The sequence below is a fragment of the Rhinopithecus roxellana genome, chromosome 12 (genome assembly GCF_007565055.1).
Source record: "Rhinopithecus roxellana isolate Shanxi Qingling chromosome 12, ASM756505v1, whole genome shotgun sequence".
Classification (NCBI taxonomy): Eukaryota; Metazoa; Chordata; class Mammalia; order Primates; family Cercopithecidae; genus Rhinopithecus; species Rhinopithecus roxellana.
Genome location: NC_044560.1, coordinates 37858617 through 37875680, shown reverse-complemented (window position 1 = coordinate 37875680; position 17064 = coordinate 37858617). Strand labels below are relative to the sequence as shown.

The window sequence follows — 17064 nt, the reverse complement described above, 5'->3', positions numbered from 1 at the left end:
ATTATCGAATATTAAAGTATTACTTTCATTTCAAGAACTTTAGTAAGAAGAGAATGAAATTCGGGGCTTTGCCCATGAAGCCAAGCAGATGCCTGTATTTAAAAATAATAAGCATAATGAAAAATTTCAGTTGAAATCTAAATAAATCTATGCATTTGCATGTGCCTTTATTTCTCTAGTCTATGTTAAGAGAAAAGCCAAAGAGAATGATAGGAAAAGAAAACAAACAAAAAACCCTCTGACCTATATATTACAGTTTTAAAAGGTGCATTCACTAGATCTCAATATTTAAGGAGGCATTGCTTCTTAAATGTCCAGAGGAATTTGTATGTTAACACCAATTTTGTGTGTGGAGGTGATGTATTAGTATGATCTGGTATGTCTTAGAAATGTTTCTTTTTTTTCCAAACTGATTATGACACCCACTCATTTCAATAAATTAGCATTATCATCTCAACCAAATCATCTTGAAGTGACATCAGATTCTCTTATTAATGCATGAGCTATGTTTGAAAAGTAATTAGAATTAACATTTCTGTTTCCTATCATCCAAATTAGCATTAATTGCTCACATAACATTTTGTTTACAGCACTCACCAGACATGTTAATAATCCTAGTAAAGACATGGATAGGAAAGGTCCAGAGGAGGGGAAGAGATAATATGCATGCTGAAAGGAGGGAAACCACAGCTGAACTTAAAACTAATTTATGGAATGTGATCATATTTGACAAACAGGTTGTCCATAAAGGCAGGACACTTCCACTGTTTTTTGTTTTGTTTTGTTTTTGAGATGGAGTCTTGCTCTGTCGTCTAAGCTGGAGTACAGTAGTGATCATGGCTCACTGCAACCTCCGTCTCCTGGGTTCAAGTGATTCTCCTGCCTCAGCTTCCCGAGTAGCTGGGACTACAGGCGCTTGCCACCACGCCCGGCTAAGTTTTTGTGTTTTTAGTAGAGACAGGGTTTTACTGTGTTAGCCAGCATGGTCTTGATCTCCTGACCTTGTGATCCATATCCCAAAGTGCTGAAATTACAGGCATGAGCCACCACGCCTGGCCAGACACTTGTACTTTTAATACCTGTTTGCATAAGTGTCAATACTTCACAAACAAGGGATGTTCCATGAAGAAATCTGTGTGGTGGTTGTAGGGGTGAGGTGTGGTTAGAGATGGAGATTTGGGAAAATGGAAATTATAGTAAACTTCCTGTTTCCCAGGCTGTTTCCAAGAACAAAATCTGAACTGTAGGGAGAGAAATGGTTATGGAGATAGATAGAGATAGAGATAGAGATTGAGATAGGTAGAGCTAGAGCTGCAGTTAGATGTAGAGGTAGAGCTAGAGCTACAGTTAGATGTAGAGGTAGAGCTAGAACTAGAGCTAGATATAGAAATGAGGTAGAGATGTAAGTATAGCTAGAGCTAGAGGTAGAACTACAGGTAGAGCTAGAGAGCTAGGGATAGAGATGATATAGAGGTAGAGACAGAAGTAGAGCTAGAGCTGGTACCAGTACTAGAGGTGGAGGCAGGCATACAGCTAGACGTAGAGGTCATGTAGAGATAAAGGTAGAGCTAGAGCTAGAGTTAGGGATAGGGATAAGGATAGGGATAGAGCTAGAACTAGAGCTATAACTAGAGATAGAGCTAGAGGTAGAGGTAGATGTAGAGATAGAGAGAGATGAAGGCAGAGGAAAGGGAATGGAGAGGGGAGGAATAATTCATAGATGATTTTATAAGAACGCATTATATTTAATAAATATCAAAAAGAATCATCTAGAATATATTTTTAAACCTTCACAAATCATTAAGATATTGACATAAAACCCAAGAGATTATCAATTTTATAAACAGACCATACACAGAAAAAGAAGATAAAGTTAATAGGACTTGTAAAGGCTCTCAACCTCACATTTCGTTCAATAAAATATATAATAGAGTAACAATAAAGTACTATTTCCATTGACAATGATAAGGTTTGGCTCTGTGTCCCCACCCAAATCTCGCCTTTAATTTTAGTTCCCATAATTCCTACTTGTCATAGGAGGAACTCAGTGGGAGGTAATTTAATTATGGGGGCAGTTATACTCATGCTGATCTCATGATGTTGAGTTCATTCTCACAAGATCTGATGGTTCTATAAGGGGCTTTTCCCGCTTTTGCTTGGCATTTCTCTCTCCTACCACCATGTGAAGAAGGACGTGTTTCCTCCCCCTTCCACCATGATTGTAAGTTTCATGAAACCTCCCCAGCCATGTGAAACTGTAAGTCAATTAATCCTCTTGCTTTTATAAACGACACAGTTTTGGGTATTTCTTCATAGCAGCATGAAAACAAACGAATACAGATAAGGATGTAGAAAATTAAAACGTCATAGATGTTGATGTAGATATACTTGGGGAAAACTCTCATATATGTGGGGATAAGAAGAGCGTACGCCCTTTGACCTGGCACTTCCACTCCTAGATATTTATTTTAGAGAAAATCAGGCAGATGGGTGCAGGCAAACATGTATGAATGTAATTTTTGTTTTTGCAGTGTTTTTTGTCATGATGAGAGTGGAAATAATTTTCCCTTGGTGGGAGATTGTACAAACAAATTATGCTTTATTCAAATTATGGACTACTCTATAGCAGTTAAAATTAACAATTTAGAGCTCCATGTTTCAATATGGATAAATCTCAAGAAACATAATTTTGAATAAAAAAACAAAAATGCAAATTATACATATAATATGAAAATGTATATGCAAATATAAATTCACAAAACAATAGGACAAATTTAATTGATGTATATAGATATAGTAAATGTACAAAAACATGTATGGAAACAGTACATAACAGCTTCTGGATAATAGTTATATTTGGGGGTGGTCTTGGGGGAAGAAGTAAAAGAGAATGGGGGGGTTGTTTCTGTGATTTTTTTTTTTTTTCTTTTACAAAAAGAGAGTCATGGAGCATCCGGTGATGTGATCCTGGCAGAAAGGCAGGTTTTAATTTTCCCACAATTCCTCCTGGAAAACAAACAAATCAATTAGGATAGCCAATAATAAACGCACTGTGAATGCCTTAAATAAAAGTCGAAGGCAATAAATTTCCATAAATTTCAGATTATGAACAGGAGTGATAAATCACTTACAGCAGTATAACAAGAACAAGAACGAAGTTGTGTGGTAGGAATACTGAAAAATGAATAGGGACAACCTATGTATGCCACAAACTTGGGGTATAAAAAAAATTTTCTACAAACATCTACTAAAAGAAGAAGATCCTATATTCCTTGGGTGGAAACATGGGAAGATGTGTGAGAATGCCCAGTGAAACTGGGAAAAGTCCTCAGAATCTTCAATTTGCAGATAAGATTAAACAACTGCTTGCAGACATGAAAAGATGATGGTTCTAGGTTAATTTAAATTTATGATTAAATGACCACACAATTAAGCCACTAGCTAATTTCCATTTAGTGTTAAATGACATAATAAAGAATTAGAGAAATCCAGAATGGGAGGCATTCTATAGAACAACTAAACTAATTTCTATAAGTCAATGGCTGGAGGAAAAGGGGGCAGAGGAAGAACTACTCTAAATTAAGAGTGACCTAAAAAACAAACATATTAAAATGTGGACCTTGTTTAGATTTTAATTCAAATAAACCAAAAACACAGTTTTGAGAAAATCCATACATTTGGTTAAGACCAGGTGTAAGATTATGCCAAAGAAACATTATGAGTGATAATATTGTGGTTTTGTAGTGGATCATAATTTTTAGAGTTACACTGAATTATGATGGGGTAAAATAATACCATCTGATATTTGCTGAAAAATACTTCAAATAAGAAAAAGAAAAAACAAGTTTTAAAAAACAGGTTAAGTAATCCCAAGTTACAGTAATCTAAACAGTGTGGTACTGACATAAAGACAGTCATATGGATCAATAGAATAGAATAGAGGTCCCAGATAAACCCTTGTGCACACAATCAATCGATCAATCAATCTTTGACAAGAGTGCCAAAACCATACAATGGTCTTAAAGGATAGTACTGTTAACAAATGGTGTTAAGAAAACTGGATATTCACATGTAAAAGAATGAAGTCAGATCCTTACTTTACACAATATACAAAAATAAACTCAAAATGAATTAAAGACCTAAGCATAAGACCTTAAAATATAAAACTACAATAAGAACATAGGAGAAAAATTATATAACAGTGGATATGGCAATGTTTTCTTGGATGTGACACCAAAACCACAGGCAACAAAAGCAAAAATAGACAAATGAGAGTACATCAAACTTAAAGCCTTTTGCACCTGAAAGGAAACAATCAGTAGAGTGAAAAAGTAACCTACTAGATGGGAGAAAATATTTCTAAATCGTATATCTGATAAGGAATTATATTCAGAGTACATAAAGAATGCCTATAATTTAACGACAAGCAAATAACCTAGTTAAAAATAATAGGTAAAAGCCTCAAACAGGTATTTCTCCAAAGATTTATAAATGGCTAACAAGTGACAAGATATTCAATGTCATCAACCATTAGAGAAATGCAAATCAGAACTATATTGAGATATCACCCATTAAGGTGGCGATATGGTTCGGCTCTGTGTCCCCACCCAAATCTCATGCCAAATTGTAATCCCCACATGTCAGAGGAAGGACCTTGTGGGAGGTGATTGGCTCATGGGGGCAGATTTCCCCCTTGCTGTTCTCGTGATAGTGTGATCTCGTGAGATCTGATGGTTTAAAGTTGTGTGGCACACTTCCCCCTTCTTTCTGTCTCTATCCTGCTGCACCATGGTAAAATGTGCTTGCTTCCCCTTTGCATTCTGACATAATTGTAAATTTCCTGAGGCCTCCCAAACATGCTTCTGTACAGCCTATGGAACTGTGAATCAAACCTCTTTTCTTCAATTACCCAGTCTCACGTAGTTCTTTATAGCAGTGTGAGAATGGACTAATACACACGGCCACTGTTACAAAAACAGAAAATAGCAAGTGGTATTGGAATGAGGAGAAATTGCCATTCTTGTGCACTGTCAATGGGAATTGACAGTGCAGCCACTGTGAAAAACAGTATAGAGTTTCCTCAGGAAACTAAGAAATGCAGTTACCATATGTTCCAGAAATCCCACTTCTGGGTACATATCCAGTAGAATTGAAGACAGACTCTTGATGATATATTTTCATATCCATGTTCATTACAGCATTATTCACAATAGCCAAGAGGTGAAAGCAACCCAAATGTCCATTGACATATAAATGGATACAGAGAATGGCGTATATAGATACAGTGGAATGTTAGCCTAAAAAGAGAAGGAAATTCTGTCATGTGCTATAATATTGATGAACCCTGAAGACATTATACTAAGTAAAATAAGCCAATCACAAAAAGACCAACACTGTGTGATTCCACCTGTATAAGGCATCTAAATTGGTCCAACTAATAGAAAGCAGAATTGTGGATGTCAGGGACTGTGAGGAAGGGGAAATAGAGAGTTGTTTCTCAATGGGTATAGAGTTTCAGTTTTGCAACATGAAAAGCTTTTAGAGATCTACTGCACAACAATTTGACTGTTGTTAACACTATTGAACTATACACTTAGAAATGGTCAAGATAATTTTTATGTTAAACATGTTATGTTAAAATGTGTTTTCTACCGTAATTTTTAAAATAAATAAATAAATAAATAAATAAATAAATAAATAAATAAATAGGTTCTGTGAATGTGACAAAATCTTGATAATTGTTTTATCTTGATGATTGGTATATCTAGTACTACTTTAATTTTGTGTCTGTATCAAAGTTTTTATAATTTTTAGGGAAAAAGAAATTTGAAACAATTATGACAGAGTATTAATATCTGTTCATTCAGGAAGGGAGCAAACTGGTGTTTTCTGTATGTTTGGAATATCTCATCATTGATAAAATCCGAAAGTAATAGCAGTAGCCAATTGGCAACATAGAACCTTAAGTTTACCCAGTTTGAATCTATGGGTCATAATTCTCAATTATCTGGAGAGACAATCATATTAATTAGTCCAATGAGACCAGTGGAGATTGTATAACCCAAATAGAGTTGCATTGAGGATGTGTGGTCAGTTCTGAGAGAAGCGATATGGGCTTTCAGAGTTTCCAAAAAAATGTTTACTACCGATTAAAAGGACAAGAAGGATTTTCACGGTAGATCAAAAAGTTTAGTAATATGGCCTGGATGTTTCACAGCTTGATGCCACTATCTAGTTGTGCCACTAAGAGATCCAGAGACTCTTATGCTAGTTTTTTCACTTCTCTGAAAGAGAAAAAATGCTTGTGGACTTCCAAGGTGTTTATCACTATACCCTGATAGCTGAAGATTATAAATAATATTTTTATTTAGGGGCTGTTAACAAAGTTGTCAGTTATCTTTATGACCTAGCCAAGATAACTCATTAGCTTTTATACAATGCGATTATTGAAGACATAAAAAAGGTACAAAAAAGTTAGCTGGGTGTGGTGGCAGGCGCCTGTAATCCCAGCTACTTGGTCGGCTGAGGCAAGAGAATCACTTGAGCCACTGAGGTGGAAGTTGCAGTGAGTCGATAATTGTGCCATTGCACTCCAACCTAGGCAACAAAAGTGTGAAACTCCAACTAACAAAAAAGAAAAAAATAGACATTGATAGTAACATCAACATCAAAACAGAATTGCATTTCCCCAATTCAAATAGGTCACAAATGATGATCCAAAACTTAACTGAAGCAAAACAATCAATTACTGAAGACATTTGCTCTGGAATTTTATACCAACTCTTCATTATGGTTTTTGTTTTTCAACTTTTTAAGGTTAGAAGGTGTTTCAGAATGTGACTTAATAAGAATTTTTTAAAAGCTTACTTTTTTTTACTTTTTATTTTGAAATAGTTGTGAATTCATAATTTGCAAAATGGATAGTTCTTGGGCACCCTTCACTCACTTTCTCCCAGGGGTTACATCTTATATTAACTATAGTACAATGTCAAAACCGGGAAATTGACATTGGTACAATGTGGTGTATAGTTCTATGCCATTTTTTTATATGTATGCATTCCTGTAACAACCGCTAGAAGCAAGATATGGAATTCTTCCACCACCACAAAGATTTGTTGGTGTTAATATTTTACCAATTTATGTCAAATGTAGAAAACTTGCCTTCTTTTAAGTCTCTGTACCCATCTTCCCAACCCATTTATAATATTGTTGTCTTAAATATTTTCTCTACATACATTTAGATTCATATCGGAAAATATTGTACTTTCAGCTTTGACTACTAAACTAAATTTAGAACACACAAGAGGAGAAGGAACGTCTTTTGTATTACTTATATTTGTTATTCTTGATGTTTTAAGATTCCTTCTTTAATCATTTCCATTCGCTTTCAAGGGGGTTTCTTTAGCCATTGTTTTAATGTATGTGGCTTGTGAAAAATTCTCTTAATTTTCATTAATCTGAAAATGCATTTATTTCCTTTTCATTTCTGAAGGAAAATGTTGCCAGATACAAAATTTGGGTTTGACAGTTCTTTTCTTTCAGGACTTGAAATTTGTTGTACCATTTCCTTCTGATAATTGTGAATTCTGATGAGCAATCCACTGTCACTCAAATTGTTTTTTCCTCTGATAGTTAAGGTGTCATTTATTTCTTGGTGCTTTCAAGATTTTTTGTTCTTAGTTTTCTTTTTATTTTGATATGGATTAGCATGGATTTCTTGTGTTTGGATTTCACTTATTTTTATTTATTTATTTATTTACTTATTTTTTGAGACAGAGTCTCACTCTGTCACCCAGGCTCGAGTGTAGTGGCGTGATCTCCGCTCACTGCAAGCTCCACCTCCCGGGTTCACGCCATTCTCCTGCCTCAGCCTCCCGAGTAGCTGGGACTACAGGCGCCTGCCACTACGCCCGCCCAATTTTTTGTATTTTTAGTAGAGACGGGGTTTCACCAGTTTAGCCAGGATGGTCTTGATCTCCTGACCTCGTGATCCACCTCAGCCTCCCAAAGGAAACTATTTTCTTAAGTGCAATTTTAATATAACCTAAACTATATATTCTTGGCCCTTGTTCACAAATAATTCATGACTACAGTTGCAATAGTAGTAGAAACATACTCATCATTCACAGCACATAAATTGAGGCCAGTTTGCTGGGGATAATTTCTGCTTATGTATTCTGCTTTATAGCTTTATTAAACAAAATTTTATATTTTTACTACAATATTCTTAGAGAAAAGATAGCCATAAAATACATAAAATACAGTGAATGTCTCAAGAACCATTGGTATATTTGCTCAGCCGATTTTGAACTCTGTGATCCTAGAAAGTTCACTTAATCTCTTTATAGTTCACATCTCAATTGGTAAAATGGGATGATAGAGGCAATGATCTACTGAGCTCAGGAATTAATACAAAACACAGATTCTTTGTTTGTTTCTGGCATGACATAGCTTTTGGTTATTTCATTGCTCTTTAGTATCATCTATAGAAAGCACACAGAAAAAGGAAACAACGTTGAAACAAATGCATCACTTTTAAACTTTAGTTCCTAAATGTACCAGTAATTATAATTGAGGTATGAACTGCAGTCACTTTTTCTAAGACAAGCTTTCTAAAATTCTATTATTGTCTGAAAACCTCAGTTCTGTGGGTATAGTTTTCCTGTTATTAATAAAGACGTTTGATCCTGAGTTTTAGCAAACAGCCTGACATAGTGAAAGGGGAGAGTGTCCTGGAAAAAACAGGGACTGTGGAATTAGGAAACTGATATTTACCACTGAGTCTGGGCCACTTTATTGAATGTCTTCAAACCTCAGATTTCTTATTTTTCAGAAAATTGGGACCAACAAAATATACCCTAAAAAGATTATAATGAGAATTTGAACTACATTACTGGTCAGATGGAAATGACATAAAACATTTTTATCAATATGCCCTAGAGTCCAGGACCTGTGTTCTTTCTCTGAGTACCTGAGTAAGCTCCTACCAACATTTGGTTTTTCAGCAGTAAAACAGAGGTAATATCTGTTCTAACTACCTCACAGAGTTATTCATTGAACAAAAACCAATAAAATTACTTTTATTTATTGCAAAATGATATATAAATAATGTTCACTAAGGTTTTATGGAAGTTTAAAATTATTAGTTTTTTTTAATATATATATTTGAATAGACTTGCTTAGGTTGAAACTTCAATAAGGTGTTAGGTGTCAGACACACAGAGTTCAATGATCCGCCTTGAGTTTTTCCCCACTGCTTTCTCATTTTGCTGCTAAGGGTAAGCACCAGAGTTGGCCTGTGTCAGAACTGAGAATGAGGAGAGGGCTGCCTTTGCTGCTTCTCACTGTCCCCTGCTTTCTCTGCAGTGCCCACTGTGAGATGCTCCTATTCTCATCCTGAATTTCATCCTTTTGCTCACTACTTCCATGAATTATTCCTTAGAAAGAGCAAAGAATGAATTAAATAATTAATTTTGAGCATTTGCATAACAATACAAAACAATATCCTTTTTAAAGATTTGCCACAATTTTAGTTTTGTGAAAAATGTTGGAGTCATGTATCTATTTAATCACCGTTTTCCATTCGGTGTCTTTGTGGTGCCTAGTCTATCATATTCTCATTAATTTTCTGTTTTTCAATTTGTCAATGGCTTCACCTGTGTGCCTTACAATTATTTGGCTCTTTTTATGAACTTGATGAAGATTTGCATATATTGCAAGATTTACAATTTTAGTTGGCACTATATGTACTTGGCACTGTAATTTTATTGTATTATTAGGTATTTACAGTATCTGGTAATCAGCAATAAACAGATAAAAATGCTTTGACATAATGGATGAAAACACAGGCTAGTGATTAATTTACCAGTGAGCGTATTTGTGTTACTAAGACCTTGCATTCTTACACAAATGCCAATTGCAGGAACTTGTAACGAATGCAGAAGGAGGCTAGCTATGACTGTATTTAAAAAGTACTATTATTATTATTCCCATTTTACTCATGAGAAACTGAACCTTAGCCATGTTGAGGAAGTGGCCAAGAAACGTTTCGTATGGCAGGGTCAGGACTTGAATCTGTATTGGTTTGACTTTTCGAGTTCTTCAGACATCAAAGAACTTACAATTTGGTTATGTGTTTTTGAGGAAGAACAAAGAAGAAATGAGTCAAGATAATACAAGATAATAAAACTGTTAATTAAGTGTACAATTATGTGACCTAGACTATCCGTTTTTCATGAATTCAGAAAGAGTATGGGACCGTAGTATTAGAGTGGGCAGGGTGGAGTGGGTGCTGGATTTGCAGATCATTTGGTAATGTCCTCACTATTTGGATGAGGAAACTGAAGTCAAGACAAGTAAAGTGATTGTCCCAAACTAACAAAAATGGCTCTTACAACTAGAACTCCTACTTTTTTCTAAGATAATTTTGTAACTAATTGAAAATAATATATATTCTAATTGTGAGATTAGAACTTTTTAATAATGTACAACAGGCACTCAAATAATATTTTATTCAACGTCATTTTATTCAACTTCACTTAATAACATTGATAAGAAAAAAATGTGATTCCCTGTTGGGGCCACTGTCTGTGTGGAGTTTGCACATTGTTATGTCCAGAGTGGGTTTCTGCTTGGCTACCTGAGATGCTGGGAAGGACTTTGGCCACCTGGGACCATGAACTGAAATAATAGGGTAAATAATTATCTTTCTTGCTTGTATTAATCTTTCTTAAATGAATGTATAGCTTACATTTATCTCAAGGTTTAAGGTTAGAAGGGTTTTGTTTTTTATTTAGAAGTTTGGTGACATTTTTGTGAGCAGAAATACGCCATAATATTTGTCTCTTTTTTATATTTCCCTATGGTAAAATTGACTTCAATAGTCATTGTTTCACTTAAAGTTGCAGTTTTCAAGAATCAACCAATGATGTTATGTGAGACCTTATTGTATATCATAAAGTTTTTCAAACTGGAGAAGAAAAGACCATGAAAGAGAACAGATACTTAGTACTATGGTGACACAGAAGAGGCAAAGAAAAATGTAGAATGATTCACCCATTAAACCTGCCTATATGGAAATTTATATAAGGCACTGTTGGGTCCTGTAGCTAAGGAATTATTGAGTAACTCACACAGTCTGTTAGGGAACAGAGACACTTCTACAAAGAATACTATAATGGAGTAAGAAAAATTTAAAAGGAAAGTCACATAGTGGTATGGCCACTAGGAGTGGGGAGTTATTAATTCAGCCTAAGGGATTCCCACTGATCTTGTTATAATGCTTCACAGAAGTGACAATTAAGTTTACCGGGTACCTGAAGGGCAGGGAGTTATTCCATCTAGAAAGAACTGCAAAGGGGTAACATATTATAAAGTAAACATGTTAAAGGAATAGCAAGAAATTCAAAGAGGTCCTAAATACTTATGCAAAAGCTTTAGAGATGCGTTTTGAAGAATTTTTGGCTTGTTAAAATTGTAGAATCATTCTGTCCAGAAAGGTTTTGCTAATTTCTAATTTTGCTTAAGTCGAAAATCCTTCAGAATGCATTTCTAATTTTCTGGTGTTAGCATTAGCAGCCTCCACATCAACATTCAAAGTTTAATAATCAGCACAACCTGTAAGTGTTGACCACCCGTGACTAAACGCTGCATCACCTTGGCTATGTTTGCTTTTATGCCTTTGAAGAAATGCGTAGACTTTGCTAGGCTACTCGCTTTTCAGTTATAAAGGGAAACATTTACATTTTACTCCATAAATGTGCGCAATCATTGTGTGTCAATCAAACATAAATAAAACTTAAAGAGAAAAAAATCAATTAGAATTAACTGAAATAGCACTGACTAAATGTGATCTGATGCAATGAGAATCTTCATGGTTCCATTAGCAAAAAAACAAAAACAAACTTCTCTGTATGGTATCTGCAGCTTGCTGTGTGTTTCTCTCTCAGAATATTTATCATTCGTAAAACTTACTTGTTTTTTTTCTTCCAGAAAGCAAACTCTCATTTCTTAACATTTTTATGCTTCTGTAGAACTCTGGCTGTTAAAGTTTACATAAGAACTTCTATTTCATAATAGCTTACCTATTCCCTTCCCTCCTTGGAGCTCAGGGACTAGGTCTTGAGGGGAGGGATGACATATTAATCATCTAGAATTTCCAGTATCTAGCACTTAGTAGTTGTTTAATCAATGAAAAGTGGATGATTGAGAATAAATGAATAAAACTGTTGTGAAAACCCCATTCATCTGAGGATCTATATATTGGCCAGGGTGGGCCTGGTAAGAAGTAAAATTTAGTGTCTAAGAGAGATTACCCTGAAATACTGGAATTTTAGGGAACCAAAATTAGCACCTCTTTTTTTCACCCACTCTTGAACTTATGAAATGAGATACATAAAACAAATGGAGATTTAAACATACTAAGTAAAAAAAAATTAATAGTAACTGGTAAGTACTTTAGAGATTATGACTTACATCTACTGTCAAAATAGTTCACAGATACTTCATCCCAGGGTTAGGCAGATTAATCTCCAAGTCATCAGCTTAGCTGGACACTCCAGGGTCCTCCTATTAAGTGATAGGCAGTAGAGATATTGTGCTGAAAAAGTCCTGCTTTCACACTTGAAGTGAATGGATAATTTCGATATAGTGTAATGGTGAACTATATAGGGAATTAAGGGAGGACAGGAGAGAGTCTCATAGCTTTGACTTAGAAGGCTCAAGGAATGAAATGTCCAAGATGTGTTTTGAAGGAAGGATAAGAGTTGTCTAATAAAGAAGGGAATGTTCTAGACCAGAAAACCAAACCAAAGAAAACAAACATGAAGTGTTTGAGGCACAAAGCTTTTTGTTTTTAATGATCAGAAGGTAGAAGATGAATGGAGGGAGAGAAGACAAGGAGGAGGAAAAGAGGAAAGAAGGGAATAAGAATGAGACAGGAGAGCTTACTGAGGATGGATCAGGAAGGGCTTTGCAAGCAATTTTATGTACTATCCACTGGACCCTCTCCTACGGGAACAAACAGTGGATAACTGAATGGTTCTTAGCAGGAGGATAGCACAATAGATCTTTCACTGTGTGAAACACTAAGAAAGATCGCAAAATAAACAGGAGGCTTGAACTCCAGGAGAGGCAGGGAAGTTGGAGAGAGGACGACAGATGGGAGACACTTGTAGGATGTAAACTCAAGAGGCTTGGTGGTAGTTTATTTAAAGAAGGGGGGCCGATGCCCAGGTTCTCTGTCTTAGAGAAAGAGATGATGGGTCATAACATGAGCTACAGCTGCATCTAGTTGCTGTGGATTTATTTGCTAAAAGAGGATTTTTTTTTTTCCTCAGTTTCAGCTGGGACAAATACTCTCCCATGTTCATCTTTGCCCAACATGTGATCTGGAACAGTTCAATACAATTAGCAACTTCAGATCATTGGCAGGACTGAAATAGCAAAGTGTGATATCACCTACAAATTAAGATGTATTACTAAGCATCCTCAGAGTGCTTTGGATCTGTATGATTAGCTTCCCCATTGATCATGCATTCAGGCTGAATTCTCTGAAGACTGTCCTGTCTTCAGAGAATACAGATGCCTAATAATCCAGATGTAGCTGGTTTAGAGGATTCTACTGCTAGAAGAACATTTTGACTCTACTAAAGCCAACCCTCTTCAAGAATCATAGATCATCAAAAAAATCTTTAAAGCTATTTAGGACAATGTTTTCAATCCTGGGTCAAGATCCATTCATGAGTTATGAAATGACTTCTGTGGGTTACATCTTGCTTACTTGTCTTAAAAACTGAACTAGAATGTAATAGACTAGAATAGAAAATATCAAAGCACATCACATATATAGCAAATGGATTTTTTTTGTGAGACAAGCATGGATGGGAACAGAGAAGAAAGGCATTTTGGTAGCAATAACAATCTGAACGAAGGTGGAAAGGTAGGAAAACATAAAGAACGTGTGGAGAATATCAAGTAGTTCATGATGGCTACGGTGAGTATAGATGTAGATGATTTGTAGAAGATAAAATTGGATAATCACTGAATCCCATATTGGGACATGAAAAACAACTCAGGAATTAGTATGTCATTCAGTAGGCAAAGGAGAATCATGGAAGGTTCTTGAGCAGGGAATCTACGTGAGGGAAAGTTTAATATGAGAGCAGTGGGGAGGATCATTCTTTACAGAAATCAGGTAGCAGTTGTAGCAATAATCCAGACATGGGGAACTAAAAATCTACATGTCAAATTTCTTCCTACCTCAGAGCTTTACACATGCCATTCTCTTTGCCTCGGTCACTCTCCACCACAGCTTTTACCACCTTATTCTAACTATTTACTCCTAGTTTTTAGAAAATATATTAGTCAAAGTTTTTATCTAAGAGAAATTTTTTGACCTCCCCAAGACTCCTATTATATATGTCACTCTTTTGATCAGGTAATTAATGTGCTGTTATTTTACGTCTGTGTCCTCTGTTAGAATGCAATGTCCATAAGCAGAAGGAATCTCTCTTGTTTACAGCAGTTATCTCTAGCAATTAGGGTGCCTTGCACACTGTTGACTAATAACTTTTTGCTGAATAAATGAAGGAGCTGTGACAGTTACCATAGGAAAAAAGAAATCAATGTGGAGGACATTGGAAAGGAAAATCAGCATGACTCAGGGATTTACGGGGTATTACACCAAGGGAAAGGAAAAGCCAGATATTCAGTCATTGCTCTGTAAACAAACATTTGTTCCACATACGCTCTGTGTAAGGCACTGGTGCTGGGCCCTGGGAACATGGAGATGAATAAGATATAATTTCCTCAAATCGAGATGCTCACAGTTGGCAATCAGGAAATTCTTATGTAACTCTTACTTACAAGCCAAGTACTTTTTTGTTTAAAGCGCTTTATATACATTAACTGGACAATAACTTTATGAGGCAGATACTATTATCATTCCCATTTTATAGGTGAGTTTTACAGAAATTAAGCCAAGGAGAGATTAAATAACTTGCCTAAGTTCACACCGGTAAGTGTCAGAACTGGGATTTGGTTGCTTTTTCCTAACTACTATGCCATATTGCTTCTTTGATTTTTGCAAAGTGGCATTATAATAGATGGTTCAGAATGCCTGGTCCAGAAGCAGTCCAGAAAAGAAAGTGGCCATCTATCCAGAAGGGAGAGTCAAGGAAGGGGACGCGACAGTGTCACGTGGAAAGAGTGATAGGGAAAACATTCTAGGTGATAGCATTTCAAGGCAAGAAAGTATGAAACAACATGATGTTTTGGGAGATCTACAATCCATTTAGAATTCCTGGAGAATGCCTGGAGGGAGAGGACAACAGATAAAGCTACTGGTGAGGTCAGCAGAAGAAGTTTGTCTACCACTCTAAGGCACTGAGACCTAATTCCAAAGGTTATCACGAATACAGGCATATATCATAAGCAGTAGGGGTGTGGTGAAGTGGGATATGATCCAAAATCAGACTTGCTGATTAGAAATACCACCTTAGCAGTAGTGAGGAAGGATAGGTTTAGAGCGTGAGCTGGAAATAGAGAGACAGATTAGGAGGTGACTGCAATCAGCCAGGCAGGAGATTATGAGGGACCCATTTAAGGCATTAGTAGCGGACACAGAAAGAAGAATTTAAGAGCACTGCAGAACTTGGAGAGGCACTAGATGTTGGGAACAGAAAGGAAGCAAGCTAAGGATCTCTTCAAGGTTCTTGACTTATAAAATCAGGCCACAAAAAGATGGGTGGGACAACAGAGATGACAAACAGTAAGTTATTTTTGGAACATGTTTCATTAGTGATAGGCTGACTTCCTGGGTAAAATGTCCCGTACTTGACAATGTGGGGTCTTTACTTACTAAGAAGTTTGAAGCTCACAAGTGTTAGTGGAAGTCATGGATGTGAATGAAGACATGGAGGGAAAGGACAAATCCGAGAACTAATGGAAGGACTGAGCACAGAACCTTGAGGGATCAGTCACAGCAGGGGTGGGAAGAAGAGGAGCCGGAAGAGAAGAGCAGAGATGACATGACCATAGAGGCAGGAAGACACTCATCTGGAGCCACATCACAGAAACGAAGATGCCACACCTTTCCTGGACTGTCATCTGGGAAATTCCTACTCATTTGTTCTTCAAAGTTCAACTCAAGCACTTCCTTCTCTGGGAAGCGTTCCTTGACTGCCCCCTTCCATGTAAATCCTGTTTCCCTTTGCTGCCAACTGCTACTTGTATACAACTTGAACTTTAAAGAAAGTACCCCTTCATATCCTTCTGTCTGAACACCTGTCTTAACGCTTGGCCGTAAGCACCTTGGGGGTCCCATACCACATTGCTGACAAGAGGGCTTGGCTTGTAGAAGATGCCTAATACATATTTGCTGAGTGAAGCACTGTAGGAAACATTGAGTATCATTAAGACTTCCACAGAAGAGCCACTGCAAAATCTGTGCCAACTGTTGATGCTTCTAGAACACAGACTTACTTTCAGTTTTCCAAATAACCCATGTTGGTCCTAATGAAAGCCTTCCTATTAATTACTTTCTGAAGTCCTAATCTTATTTCAGAGGCCAATTACATATTCTATGAGTATATTTTCACCACCAACCTAGAGATCAAACCACCAACAAAGCCCCTGAGTCCTGAGTTAATCATCCTTCTATACAAACTGTCTTATGCATATTTTTCTTATTGCACAGACTAAACATGTTATAATGATGGGCTCATCTCTGTGTCTTACATCAGGATGACGAGACTATGAGATTTTCGATTGAAAGACCAATGTCTTGAAGATCTGTGGCTCCAGTAGTCATCACAGCAGACAAGCATTTGGTAAGACCTTGGGATAGGGAAGAGGAATTAGATGGTGCCTTGATTTCTGGCCATCAAACAGGCCACCGTCAGAGGGCACTGGCAGCTCTATCAGGCTGAGATTGCTTGAGGTGTTCCTGCAGTCTGAATCATAGGCTGTTTGCAATGGAACTATAACTCCAACCCGGACTTCTGCATTTTTCCCAGGCAGCAGGATAGGGGGTGCATGCTCTTACTTCTGGATCAGCTTCTCTGC

General features: G+C 36.5%; 1 protein-coding gene across 1 annotated transcript in view; it reads right to left on the bottom strand.

Moving 5' to 3' along the window:
* Positions 1 to 2498: 2498 nt before the first annotated feature.
* The window catches only part of PTGER3 (prostaglandin E receptor 3), a 212381-nt gene continuing 197815 nt past the window's right edge, over positions 2499 to 17064 (bottom strand). The window contains exon 3 of the mRNA XM_030942471.1: positions 2499 to 3006. Coding sequence (XP_030798331.1) covers positions 2986 to 3006 — 21 coding nt within the window. The 3' untranslated portion in view covers positions 2499 to 2985. The remainder of the gene's footprint in view (positions 3007 to 17064) is intronic.